Source organism: Arachis hypogaea, chromosome 16 (assembly GCF_003086295.3).
Source record: "Arachis hypogaea cultivar Tifrunner chromosome 16, arahy.Tifrunner.gnm2.J5K5, whole genome shotgun sequence".
NCBI lineage: Eukaryota > Viridiplantae > Streptophyta > Magnoliopsida > Fabales > Fabaceae > Arachis > Arachis hypogaea.
This window is the reverse complement of record NC_092051.1, coordinates 20,347,851-20,363,559: the sequence shown is the minus strand read 5'-3', so window position 1 is coordinate 20,363,559 and position 15,709 is coordinate 20,347,851. Positions and strand designations below refer to the sequence as shown.

Sequence of the window (15,709 nt, the reverse complement as noted above, 5' to 3'; positions counted from 1 at the left end):
ATAAAAAAATATTATTTTAATTTTGAGACACTGTAATTATCATAACAATTATAGTATAAGAAACATTTCAAGTGCACCAGGGAGTACCGGTGCACCAGTTGTTTTAACCGTTGATTTCAATTAATATATATTATATATTTTTTTTATAATTCAGATCAACGGTTAAAATAATTGGTGCACCGGTACTCCCGGTGCACTTGAAATGCTTCCTATAGTATAAACACCCTGTGATGGACAATTATTAATAGAGAAAAGCTTAAGGATAAATAGAATTTATTATTTTTGTCAAACGCTTTTAATTATCAGTCTAATTTTTTTAATTTAATAATTTAATAACATATTTTTAGTTTATATTTTTAAATATTATTAATTAATTATTGACCAAAATAATAAATTTTACTAACATTCTAACACTACTCTTATTAATAATAATCCATCAATATGAGAAACCAATCATAATAATATGAATAATATTATGAGAAAACACCATTCTCGATATTAAAATGACATTCTCCTTCCCTCTTTATAAAATATATATTCCCCTCCCTTATAATTTTTAAAAAACTTTTTCTTTAATCCGTTTTAAATTTTGTGTTAATTAATGTTAACTTTGTCTATTTTTCAAAAAAAAAATAAATTATATTTTATAAAAATATCCTTTAACAAAAATTTTATTTTTTATCATTAAATTTTTCTTACCAAAATACTCTTTAATAAATTATTTTTTATTAATTAAATTGTATTTTTACCAAAAATATTTTAAAAAAAATTTAATAATTAAATTTTTTTCTAAGATACCCTTCAATAATTTTTTAATTATTAAATTATAATTTTACCAAAATTTTTTTAACAACTTTTTTATATTTTACTATTAATTTTTCGATCAATATATATTATTTTAACATTATAAATAAAAAATCTTAGTAAGATTATTTTTTAATATAAATATATATTAATTATTATATATTAACAATAGTAAAGTTTTTTTATTTAATGTTAAAATAATATATATTGATATAAAAAAATTAATAGTAAAATATAAAAATAATTGTTAATAAAAATTTTAGTAAAATTATAATTTAATAATTAAAAAATCATTGAAGGATATCTTAGAAAAAAATAATTTAATTATTAATTTTTTAAAAAAATATTTTGATAAAAATACAATTTAATTAATAAAAAATAATTTATAAATTTAATGACAAAAAGCTAAAATTTTTGTTAAAGAGTATTTTTGTAAAAAATAATTTATTTTTTTTTAAAATAGATAAAGTTAACATTAGTTAACACAAAAAAATTTAAAATGGATTAAAGATGAGATTTTTTAAAAGTTATTATAAAAAAGAAAAATATATATTTTATAAATAGAGGGGAGAAGAATTTCACTTTAGCATCTCGCAGGAAAGAGAAATAGTATTTTCTCTAATATTATTTGATGCATTATTACCATCTTTCTTCTTTCTCTAAATCCTCACCTCCTTTTATCGATTTCCAATTATATATTTTCTTTTGTATGTAAATAAATAAATACACAACAACAACAACAATTTTAAATTACTTATTAATAATATAATGGTTTCATAGACATATTAGTCAATATTATTACTTTATTCTGTCAAATTACATTTCTTCTCTCTGTAAAGAAAAAAAATTACATTTCTTTTGTATTGACGTTAATGAGAAAAATGTAGTTCGTCCTGAAGCGTTAGTTGTCTGATTTTCAGGGTTGTTTTTGTTCTGAATTTGAAATTTGAGAAAATTCTCCTAATACAACGAAATTGGATTATTTATTTAGCTGCTCTAATAAGTTTGAAATTTACCGGGTCATATGTTCTAACAATATTCTTAGCACTTTTGTTATAAGTGTGTATTTCTTGGGTGTCCTCTGTTGTTATAAGTATGCTTAAATGTGAACGTACATTTTTTTTTTCAAATTCTCGATACTTGATTAAGCGGACGAATGAGTTAATCACTTGACCAACCAAATTAATATGTTAACCGTTATTCTATACCAAATATTCGAGAAATAGAAAGGAAAAATGAAAAGAAAACAATAAGAAAGAGTCATCCGAAATTGAACGTCAACCTGAAAGCGCGATTCATGAAAGATGCTTTTGTGATGGAACAATGACATTTATACGAAAAATAATTTTAAAAAGCAAATTCATTGCACCTGCCGGAGGAATTAAAATTTAAAAGGTTATGGTTGGTTTAGACTTTTGTAGTAGTAACTAGTAACTAGGACGAAGCAGTAACTGCAAAGCTAGGTTAAGTTGTAAGTTGTAACAGATGAATAGGATTTTTTTTTTTTTATGAATTATTTTTAATATTAAAATAAAAATGTATAAAGTATAAAAATAATATTTTATGTAATGTTTATACATAGAGAGAGAAATTGATGAGAGGACAAAGTCCTTAATCCTTGGCTGACCCGGACCAAGCGGCACGGCAACAGGAGGTTTTTTCCGCCAATGTTACCCCTTTTATTTTTTATAAATTACTAATTATAATAGGCTTAATTTTTACCTATTATGATATCAAAATTTTTTTTTAATTAAATTTAATTAAATTTATCTAAACTTAACGAAACTCACTCGTACAATATACGCGTTGCGTCGTTTTTCTTTTTTGTAATTTTCGTGACTCCTTTTTTTTTTTAATGGGTACTGTTGTTGTCACGTTTTATTTTTTATTTTTTTCATGTGATATTGGAGTTATTCAACTTTTTATTTGATTTTTTTTTGTTTTTATTTTATTTTATTCCTTTTAAAAGAGTAAAACAAAAAAAATTATAAAAAAATAAAATAAAATAATGAAAAAAAAGTAACAAAAGATAAAAATGAAAAAGATGAAAAATTTTAAATTATGCATAATTTATTATATAAATAACACCAAAATTTTTTAATAATAATATATAAATTTTTTAGTTTTGACATCAAAATTTTACTACAAAAGCATAAAAATATATTTTTTAATGATGTATTTTTTTTGTTACTCTTATTTCTTCTTTTAGGAACATTATTTTTTATATTAGACTTGAATGAACATGTTTGTACTGTATTAGAATTTTATTTAGTTGAATGAATGCATGTTTGTTTCTCTTGTTTTTTCTTCTTCTTCTTTATTTGATTTTTTCGTATTTTTATTATTGATAAAAGAGTAAAACAAGAAGAATCATGAGAAGATAAAACAAGAAAAATCATTAGAAGGTAAAATAAGAAAGAGAAGTTGAATAAGAAAAGAAGATAGAAGAAGAAAATGATAATGAAGAAGAAAAAGGAGCACGAGTTGTTGTTTTGAGTTATCATTAAATAATTTTAGTGTATTTTGGATATAGTTTTGATGCATTTTAGATTTAAATAAATAGCATTTACTCTGAACTTATTTTGAATTAAGTTTGTTTGTGTATCGTCATCGTTAAGAAATTTCGATGCATTTTGGATTTGATCTGTTATACGTATAAGAAGAAGATGACGATGATGACAATAACAATAACGATAATGATAATGATGATAATGATGAAGATGGAAAAGAAGAAAGAGTAAAAAAAAGGAAGAAAAAAATTCATATAAAAAAAAAAAAAGAAGAAGAAGAGGAGGAGGAGACACTGGTGGTGATGATAATGATGATCACGAAAAAAAAAAAAGGAGAAAGAGAAGAAAAAAAAATGTTGTAATGTTAATAATAATTTTGTTGGATTTAGTTAAATATTTTATTTAATTATAAAGCTTTTTTCTTAAAAAATATTTTTTTTTCATATGATTTTTATTATAGTTTATGACCATATTTCGTAATAAAAAGTTAAAAACATTTACTTCATGTGGTAGCAATCTCAAAAAGAGAATTAATCTGATGTGATTAATGTTTGATTGTTGTGGCTATAAATATTTTTTTCTTATAATAAAAGTTATGACGTAAATTTGGTTCTTGCACCGTACAATTTATTCGTTGAATTTCATTTTATTGCGTACAATTTTTTTAAGAAAAAATTTAGGAAGCTAACTATAATATAAATCAACTCAAATTAATCTTTTATATTTTTAGTTTTAAAATTTAAAAAATTAAGATAATAAAAAATTATTTTTTTTATAATAGATCTTTTATTTTTTAAATAATTGGCTACTTTTTTAGTTGATTCTCTAGTATAATTGATTTTTTAATATATAACTAATTATATATTATTCCATAAATAAAAACAATTAATTTTTAAATTTATTAATTAAAAATTAATCTAAACAAATTAAATAATGTATATACCGTGCATGGTCAAAATTAAACTCTGGTTGATTTCCTAATTTTCAGCCACTGTAATAACATTAAGGCTTAATTTGGTAAATTTTTTTAAATAAGTATTTGTGTTTAAAAAAATATAAATTTTTTATTTTGTGTTTAAAAAGATTAAAAGATTCTATGTTTATATTTGTAATTTTTAAAAAATAAAAATATTTTTTAAAACATTTTAGGTGAAAAATTTAAAATTAAAAAAAGTTAATATAATTTTATATATTAATAAATTTTTAAATTTAATTTTTATATTTATGTTTATTATAATATTTTTAAATTTTAAAAATTATTTTATTTATTAAATTATTATTTATATTTATTAAAAATTAATTTTAATTTAATTTAATAAATATAAATATTTCAATTTTTAAAAAATAAAAATTTTACTAAACTAAACCTAAGTACAAATTTATAACCGCCAAATACCGCTTTTTAATGTTAGTATTGATTTTTAGTGGTGTTTTTTAATAAGGTAAAAATTTGGTATGTTTTTATTTTGTATAGATACTGTAAATTTGAGAGTTAGATTTGTGAAAATTAGATTTGTGTGCAGTTTTTAATTTTTTTTAAATATACAAATATGAGGATTATATTTAGGGTAATTTATGCAAATAAAATAAATGAACAAAATCTTTACGCAAATACAACATTGGTAATTTTTAGATGCAAATGCAATAAACGCAACTGTATATAATCCGCTACATCCTGTATCGGAACTCAATTGCACGTAATCCGCTACAGGCTATCGCGGATTACGTTGAGGCTGCTTTACTAATAAACCGCTACACCCTGTAGCGGTTTATGCTCATATGGTACAAGACTCATAATCCGCTACACCCTCTAGCGGATTATGAAGAGTGTGGAAAACCGGGTTGGCTTATGTTTAAAAAAATTACACTTTCTAAAATCGGGTTTGTTTTGCATAGAATAAAGGGCATTTTAAGCCATTTTTTATGCAAAATAATTTTAAAAAAATGACTTAAAAATGTTAGGAATACTATAAAAGTTTGTAACATCTTAGTAATTTAAGTAAATACTGGTTATAACTATATTTTTTTTTAATTTTTAAATTATTATTGACTATGTAGAGTATTTCTTTAATGTCCTAAGTCATTAGAACATTACAAATTTTTATAGTATTTCTAGCATCTTTTAAGCCATTTTTTTAATTATTTTGTATAGAATAAAATATTTTTTATAGTATAATTTAAATAAATTTATTTTTTTCTCAAAAGATAAATTTTATTGGTGCAATAAAATAATAGGCTCATTTCGGACTTACAGCCAAAGAAAAATGGGAATTCCCCAACTAAGCAAATGTGCTAGATATTAACTCCTGATAAAGACATGGAACGATTACTAAAAGGCGTGAAAATGATAAAGTGAAAAAGAAAGAATTTTTGGAGGAGGAGCGTCGTTCATCAATGGAGTTGAGTCACTGCTTCTAAAGTTCCGGACCTTGTATTAAAAAAATATTCATGAGCTATTAAAAATGGGCAAAAGAGTATGTATGAAATCCGAATTAATAACTCATTAATATTTTAAAGAACTCTCGTAATTAAATATTTTGTTAGCTTTTTTTAATGCATGAAATAAAATATATATTTTTTTAATTTTTAAATTATTAATTTTTTTTAATCAATTATTAATTTTTTAATAAAATATATAGTTATAACCAGTATTTACCTAAATTACTAAGATATTACAAACTTTTATAGTACTCTTAACATTTTTTAAGTCATTTTTTAAAAATCTTTTGCACAGAAAATGACTTAAAATGGCTTAAAATGCCCTTTATTCTATGCAAAACAAACCCGGTTTTAGAAAGTGTAATTTTTTTTAAACATAAACCAACCCGATTTTCCACACTCTTCATAATCCACTAGAGGGTGTAGCGGATTATGAGTCTTGCACCATATGAGCATAAACCGCTACAGAGTGTATCGGTTTATGAGTAACGCAGCCTCAACGTAATCCGCGATAACCTGTAGCGGATTACGTGCAATTAAGTTCCGCTATAGGATGTAGCGGATTATATACAGTTGTGTTTATTACATTTGGGTCTGGAAATTGCCAATATTATATTTTCGTAAAGGTTTTATTCATTTATTTTATTTGAGTAAATTACCTTTATATTTATATTTTAGTATTGAATTTTTTTAAACATATTAATCGGATCCTCTAATTTATTTTACGATAAAAAAAGTTTTATTTCACTATAAATTAGACCGTCATATTTTTGCACTATGAAATTTGAGGAATTTTTTTGATTTGTTATTTAAAATAAAAAATTAAAATCCGTATTAAAAAAAAAACACACTAATTACAATTAGTCATGATACTAAACTACACACCGTTTTTTAGGAATAAATTTAATATTTTTTTAAAATTAAATACACATTTAAAATACAAACTAAATAAAACTGAAATTTAAAATTTAAATTTTAAATTTCTATTTCAGATTTAATATATTTAATTATTAATATATTACAATTTAAATATACATCCAAAAATTAAATTAATTAAAATTTAAAATTTTAATTTTAAAAATTTAAAATAAATCTTAAACCATCTAATTATTAACTAATAGCATACAAAACCCTCAAGAAAGCAGGGTAGTCACATTCACCGCATTTTCCTACACCCAGAGGCGCATGCCGTCTGTGATTTGTCATCCTCCGCTGCTATTCATCCACGCCACCTTCCTCTTCGGCGCTCATCCTTGACGCCACCTTTATCCTTCTTGGCGCTCATCCACAACGCCGCCTTCCTCTTCTTCGGCGTTCATCTTCGTCATCGCATTCTTCTTTCTCGTTGTCGTTCGTTCGCATCAGCGTCGCCGTTCATCCGCGCCGAAAACATACCTAAAGTTTGGATGAATCTCTATTCATAGAGTTTTTCTTTGCGCATTCTCTGACACCATTGCTTTTTTTTTTTTATTATTATGTATAATATTATTTTTTTTGTAATTAAAAATCGAATAAAATAGGCCGAAGAAATTCTCATATATATTGCAATGTTAAATTATTTTTGTATGTATAATTCTGTATTTTGGAAGTATTTACGTTTTTCACTGAGTTTTGAATGTGTTTACCTGAGTTTAGTTGTCTGCAAGGGAATATTATGTGAGTTTTACTACTCTCTGGTTGTTCTATTCTCGTACTATTGTGTTGAGGATTAATTTGTTTTTATTGGTGATGTTTATTGACTATCAGTTATTTGGTGTGCAAGCTTGTGATTTGAATTGTGTAAATGTATAATTTTGTATGTGTAATAGGAATAAATTTGAAACATGGTCTTCATGTTCTTAGAGAAAGAAAGAACGTAAAGAAAAGAAACAATATCTGATTATAAATTAGGTAGAAAGTTAGAAAAATTTTAGTTTTTAAAATTTAAATTAATCTTAATAACCAATATATATCTAAAAAATAGGAATATATTTTAATTAAAAAATAATTAAATAATATTAAAAATTGACAAAAATTGAATTTTATTATACAAATAGTATTTTTTATAATTTAATATGTTTAATTAAATTATTATTTAATATATTTTAATTATTAATTTTTTATAAAAATAAGTGTAAGTAAGTTTCTCGTTATTTGAATTACAATTACGAAAACAGCTTATGACAGTGGAACTGTAACATGATGGAGGGAGCAGACGAGCAGTAGTAGTGAGCATGGTGAGACGTAGACATGCAGGGAGGGGAGTCAGAAAACTAATCACAACTTAGCTTCTACTGTTTATTTCTTTCTTTCTTTCGACCGTCATTTTCGGAAATTCACATACCAACTATATATATATATAGTCCACATCCCATTATTATTTAAGATTAGTTTTTGTTTTTTACATGCTGGCTTATTTTGCAGTTAAACGTAATGATGATCAAATGCTCTTGATTCTTGAACCAGATAGTAGTAGGGATTAATTTTGATTCCTTAGCTAGATTTTAACTATAAAATGATCATTAACCCCTAAGGCCCATATTTTATTATAGATTCAAGTAAATTACATGCGAGCAATTGTCAAATAATTCCACTAGTTGCCATTTTCATTTTGTACTCCATTTACAGCTTTCTGCAAAATCCAACAAAGAGGAGTTTCATCAATACTATATTCTAATATTCTAACTATGTTTGAGTGAAAAAATGAATTATTGCATTGTATGTATATATATACACTATATAAAACATCGTACAAATTCATATTTTATTTATTGTTAGATGAGATATAAACTTGATTTACGTTAGATTTATATCCAATTTAACGATAAATAAAATGTAAATCAATACAATCATTAAAAAAGAAGGGGCAGATTAATTCACCTGAAAGCAGGACAAGGCGAACTGAACATCACTTTCTGATATTTGGTGGTGTAACGCAACTCTCAACCTAGAAGAAGCAAATAATGCCATTATTTATTATCCATAATGTGTGGTTAATATGCATTAACTACTACTTATTATGCTGTGAATGTAATCACAGTAACGTGCCCTGGCTAATATTATTGCACAAAACATATAAAAACTTAATCAATACTAATTGAAATAATTAATAAGCAATAAAACAATAAAGACCTTGATAAGCCTGTTTGCATAAGAAGAATACCATATTCTTCTAAGTCCTTGCACAGCTTTATTGCCGTAGTTCCTGAGAACTCTTCTATTTCAACATATATCTGACAACAGAAATAAAATAAAATAGTTGTAGACCTTTTATTTTTTTAAGCAATTATACTAGTAGAAAAAAGATCAACAATTAAATAATTATCAGTATAAAATATATATTAAAATATAAAATACATATTAAAAATAAATTAAATAACACATATGATTATATACAAATATATAATAACTAATTTTTAATGTGCTCGTAATATTTTTTTTTTCAAGTTAATGCATCCATAAACAACTTTTACTATTGCAGGACTCTAATTTAGATCACAAAAATATTGGGGGAAAAAGTACTTACTATATTGGTTTCCACAGAAGAGGTATCCACTCTCAGGCCCTGAATTTTGTTCAATCCATCTAAAAAACAAAGGAAAATTTTCATGTAAAAAGCAAGTGTTAATTTGGAAGTAAAAAATGTTGAGTAGTGTGTAAAGTCTAAACTTGCAATTCTTCAAGCACACAAAAACTGCATGTGTAAATCCATTACCGGCCAAGAGTCTTGCTTTCTTGTGATCACTTTCTAACTTTGGAAGATTTTCCTTTAAAGCAACAAGTGCAGCAGCACATAGGACCCCAACCTGTCTCATACCGCCGCCTAACGTTTTCCGGAGCCGCCTAGCCTAAAAAAGGTGTATTGCACTAGACTTAGTATCATGTTCTTTCAGATAGAATCTGCATATAGCTTCTACTTTAGAAGAGTTTGAATTACCTTGACAATGAAGCTATTGGAACCAACAATGACGGATCCAACTGGAGCACCAAGACCTTTTGATAGGCAAACCTAATTAATTTTATTCAAATCAATCATAGACAGGTTAGATTAATTATCATGCAATGTGGGGAATAAGATTTCTAAAAGGGTATAACATACTGAAACTGAATCAGCTGCTTGAACAAGCCTATCCACTGGAACACCAAGTGCCTGAAATGTAACAATTAAAATTGCAAGTAATTTATTTTTCTTCAATTGTCAGTATTCAATTCAGTAAGGTGCATCATCAAATTTATTACTTACAACCGAGGTAGAGAAAATCAAGATTTTACGTGAAATTAGAATACTAAATTAAATATGTAAAACATAAAACTGTAACAAGATGTAAATTGTAAAATCGTCTTTGTAAAATGAATTGACTCATTTAAAATTGATATCAGAAGATTTAAGAGTTATATCGAGATTCTAACTACTATGCTTACAACAGATGCATTGAATATGCGAGCTCCATCAATGTGAAGCTTCAGTCCATGCTTCTTAGCAATCTGTCCAACTCTGTCTGTATATTCAACTGAAAGGCATCTTCCACCATGACTGAATGCAGCAAAATAATATCACAGAAAAACATTGTTAATAGAAGAAAGGGTAAGATTTCTACACCTTGATTAACAAAAGAACCGAGTTGCTTACTTGCAATGAGTATTTTCCAAGCAGATAAGCCTTGTGGTTGGAAACACAATCTCCTCCTTTGGATCTCTAATAGCAGCCTCAATCAAATCAATGTCCATGGTTCCATCATCATTGTTCTTAACAGTTCTAGGATGCACACCTCCAAGAGTTGAAATGCCTCCATTCTCATATATATGGATATGGGAGTTGTGTCCAAGAATCACTTCACTTCCCCTGCTTTCACAATGAACAAGCACGGATATAAGGTTCGCCATGGTGCCGGACGGGACAAAAAGGCCTGCTTCCTTTCCCATTATCTTTGCCATCTCTGATTCTAAGTGAAAAGCAGTTGGGTCATGTTCTAGAACATCATCACCAACTTCAGCACCTTCCATAGCAGCTCTCATTGTTTCGGTTGGCTTTGTGACTGTATCTGATCGAAGATCCACAATCCTTTTCACCATTTTCTCAGAAAACTAACACAAGCCAAAATCTAAATGTCAAATTCCATTTTCTCCTTGTTAATGGAATCTGGATTGAAACAATCATTGTTACATAATTTTATTAACAAAAGCATAGTCCAAAAAAAGTCACAGAAGATATCTTGGAACTTGGTATGCTTGCAAATTTCAAGAACCATGAATTACAATAATTTAGTGATTTAGAGATTAAGATAAGAGAATCTAATTACCTTGATACACCTGCTAAATTGAAATAGTAGTAAGAACCCAAGTAGAGTTGAGCAGTAATACGGTTGTGTACTCTTTATTTGAAGCAGGTTTTTTGGAGTAAATTGCAGTGGCAGAGATTCTAAACTTGAGTTCTGTTTAATACGGTAATCATAATCATAATCCGGGAAAGATTTAAAGGTGAATTTGTCGAAGGAATCATTAGCTTATGATGAAATGACAACAAACATGGAGAGCCAACAACCAATGGATAACACCAACTTGTTACCATATTTTATATTTTCCACCAACTATTGCTTTGTCTTTATTTCTTTCGTCACTTTTTTTTTTCCCTTACCAAATAGATATATTTTTAGGGTTATACTATCGTACTGAAAGGAAAATTTTTTTGCTAGTGCTGAAAGTACTGGCACAGGAGAAGAAGGAACGCATGTTTAAATTGTTGCTAAAGTCTCGGACAAATTCCTATATAATAACAGAGTGTGATGTATGAGGATTAAGTATAATTAATGAATTAATGAAGAGAAATATGTTTTTTTTTTGGTATTTTGACGGGACTTAACGCCCAAAAAAATTAAAAATCAAGGATAAAACGGGGTAATGATACCCCTCTAGCATCATCTATAATGTTCCTTAGCCCTGTTGGCATAGTGTCTATGAAATGAAATCCAAGGCATGCTTGTAAACTTTCCTTCACAAGCCAGTCGATGCTTTTGTTTCCTTCCCTGTATGTATGACAAAATTTTACATTCCAGTCTCTTTGTATTAATTGGCTGATGCTTCTTATGATTGTTTCCGGATGATTGTCCCTTTCTTCTCTTTTGCTGAGAATTTGGAATGCAATTTTTGAATCAATTTCTAGAATGATTTTTTTGAATCTCAAATCCCAAGCTAGTTTCAATCCATGGAGAATTCCCCAAGCTTCTGCCGTGAATGTTGTTCCTTTGCCAATATTCACCAAGAACCCCGCTACCCATCTTCCACGGCTGTCCCGAATCAAGTCTCCACACCCTACTATACGGTGCTTCTGTGAGACTGCTCTATCACTATTGATTTTTAGCCATCCATCCTCCGGAGGTTGTCACGCAATATGTATTTCTTTTTTCTTCCGTGCTCCTTTAAGGATATTGACTTTTTCAAAAGCATTATTGATCCTCTGCAGATATTCTTTAATCCATAAATGTGCATTGCTTGGTCTTCTAAAAGGGGGGGGTCAAAGATCTCCTTATTCCTCCATTTCCATAGCCACCAGCAAGTCACAACAAATTGGGACAGCCATGGTTGTGCATTAGCACTGATTTCCACTGTAAGATTCCAGCGGATCCATCTCTCGAAGGAAGCTCTATAGAAAGTGGTTATGTAAGAGGGTTTCACTAACTGCCACCAAATTCTTGAGGCTTCTGTGCAGTCCCTTAATGTGTGGAGTAGTATTTTCGGATTATTGGGGCATCGGTGGCAGTTTGGATTTGCACCAAAGATCTTCTGTCTCCTTTCTGAGGTCATCAGCTTGTTTTGAGTTGCTAACCACATAAAACATTTTATACTCTGGGGCCCTTCCATTTCCATATAAGATTCCAGGTTTGGTCTTGATTTTCATTTGCTTGAGAGAGTGTTTTATAAGCACTGGCTACTGTGAAGTTTCTATCTTGGGAGGGACTCCACATGGTCTTGTCCTCACCTAGGCTCTCTTTCGGGGGATGGCATGCAGTAATGTTTAATATTTTATCTTCTGGAATGAGCTCCCTTAGGAATTCCAAGTTCCATTCTCCATTTTCTAACACTACATCAGCCACTTTCATATTGAGAAGGGAAGCGTTTATTTCTTGTACATCCTCAATAAGAGCATGTTCATGATACAACCACTTATCTCTCCATAGAGAAGTCGACTTACCATTTCCAATAGAAAAACTCAGGTTCTTTTTCATGTCTTCTTTGATCTTTATCAAATCTCTCCAAAACTTTGAGTCAGATGCCCCATTTTTCATGTTCAGGATTGAATCTTTTCCCTTTCCATATTTATTGAAAAGGACTTTCGCCCACAGTGTCTTTCTTTCGTGCATTAACCTCCATACTTGTTTCATAAAAAAGGCATCATTTATGATATGAAGCTTTCTCATGCCTAGGCCCCCATTTATTTTCGTTTTACAGAGAGTGTCCCATTTCACAGCATGCAATTTTCGTGTGTTTGAGTTTTCTCTCCAAATAAATTTTCTCTAACATTTTTCCACTTCTTTGCAAATTCCAATGGGAATTTTTGTATGTAACATATCAAAATTGAGCATTGGATTGATTACAGTTTGTGCAAGAGTGATGCGCCTTGCTAAGGATAGACAATTGGCCTTCCATCCTTTTAATTTGCTCTTTGTTCTTTCAATAATGCTTTTAAAGTCTTCCTTCTTCTTTCGGTTGTTTGTCAAGTAAGCACCTAAGTATCTTTCTAGACATGGCACTTCTTGGAAGCCGCATATCTCCTTTATGCCTACTCTTTTGCAGTTGGGGACGTTTTTAGATAATAGAATGGATGTCTTTTCTGTATTGATTTTGAACCCCGATGCAGCTCCAAATTCGTCTAGAGTTTCAAGCACAACTTTCATTTGATTTTTCGTCGCTTCCACAAACAGCAAGAGATCATCAGCAAAGAGAAGGTGTGATATTTGAGGTCCTCTTTGTCCGCTTCCATTGGTATCCACTTTCCCTTTGTAATGGTCTCTCCTATGAATTGTGAGAGCTTGTCCATGGCGATGACGAAAAGGTAAGGGGACAGAGGATCCCCTTGCCTTAGTCCTCTACTTGGCTTGAACATATCAAGTTTCTCGCCGTTCCACAAGATCTTGAAGGAAACTGATGACACACTGCATGATGATGGAAATAGTTTTTTTCGACATTCCATACTCCAAGCAACATTTTTCCAAGAAACGCCAGTTAAAACGATCATAAGCTTTTTCAAAATCAATTTTGATAGCCATAAATGAATTTTTCCCCTTCATTTTTCCCATGGTATGAACCATTTCTTTTGCAATGATGATGTTGTCATGGATTAGCCGACTTGGAATTAAACTTGACTGATTCGGAGCAATTCTTTCATTCAAAGTGGGTTGTATCCTTTTGACAAGAATTTTGCTCAAACACTTATATATCACATTGCATAGGGCTATAGGTCGAAATTGAGAGACAAATTTAGGCTGGTTGATCTTGGGTATAAGTGTTAGAAGAGTTTGGTTTACCTGTTGTATTGAGGGGGGGGGGTCTTGCCATAGTTTCTGAATGAAAGCGCAGATGGAGCATTGGAGGACCTTCCAATTTTCTTTAAAGAACAACACATGGTATCCGTCTTCTCCAGGCGCCTTTAGGGAACCTATGTTGTGGATAGCTTCTTCAATCTCACTTGGAATGGGCATTCTTTCTAACATCTGTTTTTGTTCTTCTTCTAATCTTTTATATTGCCAGTTGCATCGAATAGTGGGGTGCTCTGGTCTTTCATCTCGGTATAGGTCAGTGAAAAAATTTGAGACTATCGATTTTACAGCTTCTACCTCTTCACACCAGATACCATTATTGTTCCTCAGCTTCACTATCTTGTTCTTCCTTCTGCGCACCAGAGTTTTTGTGTTAAAATATTTAGTGTTTCTATCTCCTTCTACTAGCCATTTTTGTCTGGATTTTTGTAGCCAGAAGATCTCCTCTTGATCAAGGATTTTTTTCCAATTCCTCCGAAAGGTCTTTTTCCATCCCATCAAGAAACTTATTCCTACCATAAAGCCTAGATTTTTGTATCCCTTGAATTCTATTCAAAATCCTCCTCTTCTTCGAAATATGTTACCAAAAGTTTCATTATTCCATTTTTTCAGACTTTTAGTTAAATTGTTTAAGGCTACTGGAAAGTCATACTCATTATTCCAAGCACTTCTAATAACATTTGGGAGGTCCTCATGTGTATTCCACATGGCTTCATACCTGAAAGGTCTCTTTCCTTGGGTACTATTATCAGGTCTTGTGTGTAGCAGCAAAGGGTGATGGTCTGATTGTATTCTTGGCAACACCTCCACAAATGCATTTGGAAAATTTGTACGCCACTCTGAGTTGCATAAAGCTCGATCCAGCCTTTTATAAACTCTTTCTTGGCCTTCTCTTATTCCCCCCTTCCATGTGAATCTTGATCCTGAATAGCCTACGTCTATGAGGTTGCATTTGTCAATCTAGCCTCTGAAACGTCTACACGCATGGGCATCATTTCCCCCTCCTCCTTTCTTCTCACTTTGCTCTGCGATGTCGTTGAAATCACCTATCATCAGCCACGGTAAGTTCATGTTTCTTGAGATGTTATGCAAAAGCTCCCACATTTCTTTTCTTTGTGCTTCATGTGGACTTGCATACACAGCCGTAAGGCTCCATCTCCTCTATTGATTGTTTTCAATTTCCATATGCACAAATTGCTTGTGGGTTGACATAACTTTGATTTTGAAATCATCATTCTTCCAGAGGATCCAGATCCCTCCAATGAAACTGACGGCTTCTTCGACTATGGCATGATTGAATCCCATTGCCTTAATCACCTCTCTTCCTTTATTTCCGCTACATTTGGTTTCTACCAGAATAGTGAGGTCAGGTTTCTTTTGGTTTTGCAACTCCTTGAGGATGCGAATGGTACTTTTGCTTGCTGCCCCTCTAATATTCCACAT

General features: G+C 29.5%; 1 protein-coding gene across 3 annotated transcripts; it reads right to left on the bottom strand.

Annotated features, from left to right (window-relative positions):
* Nucleotides 1-8,248: 8,248 nt before the first annotated feature.
* On the bottom strand, nt 8,249-11,471 carry LOC112758337 (low-specificity L-threonine aldolase 1). Of its 3 annotated transcripts, none has more exons than XR_011873991.1 (10): nt 11,033-11,471; nt 10,363-10,817; nt 10,155-10,266; nt 9,832-9,882; nt 9,670-9,741; nt 9,448-9,580; nt 9,259-9,317; nt 8,896-8,965; nt 8,613-8,679; nt 8,249-8,364 (listed from the first exon to the last, which is right to left on the bottom strand). XR_011873991.1 is itself a non-coding variant. In XM_025806985.3 (10 exons), exons 2-10 carry the CDS (start codon nt 10,803-10,805, stop codon nt 8,326-8,328), a joined length of 1,077 nt encoding a protein of 358 aa, XP_025662770.1. In that variant the 5' UTR covers nt 10,806-10,817; nt 11,033-11,471; the 3' UTR covers nt 8,249-8,325. The 3 variants fall into 3 exon arrangements, 2 of the variants coding, with proteins under 2 accessions (XP_025662770.1, XP_025662771.1); XM_025806985.3 differs by having other exon boundaries at nt 8,865-8,965; XM_025806986.3 differs by having other exon boundaries at nt 8,865-8,965; nt 10,363-10,872; nt 11,033-11,278.
* Nucleotides 11,472-15,709: the final 4,238 nt, after the last annotated feature.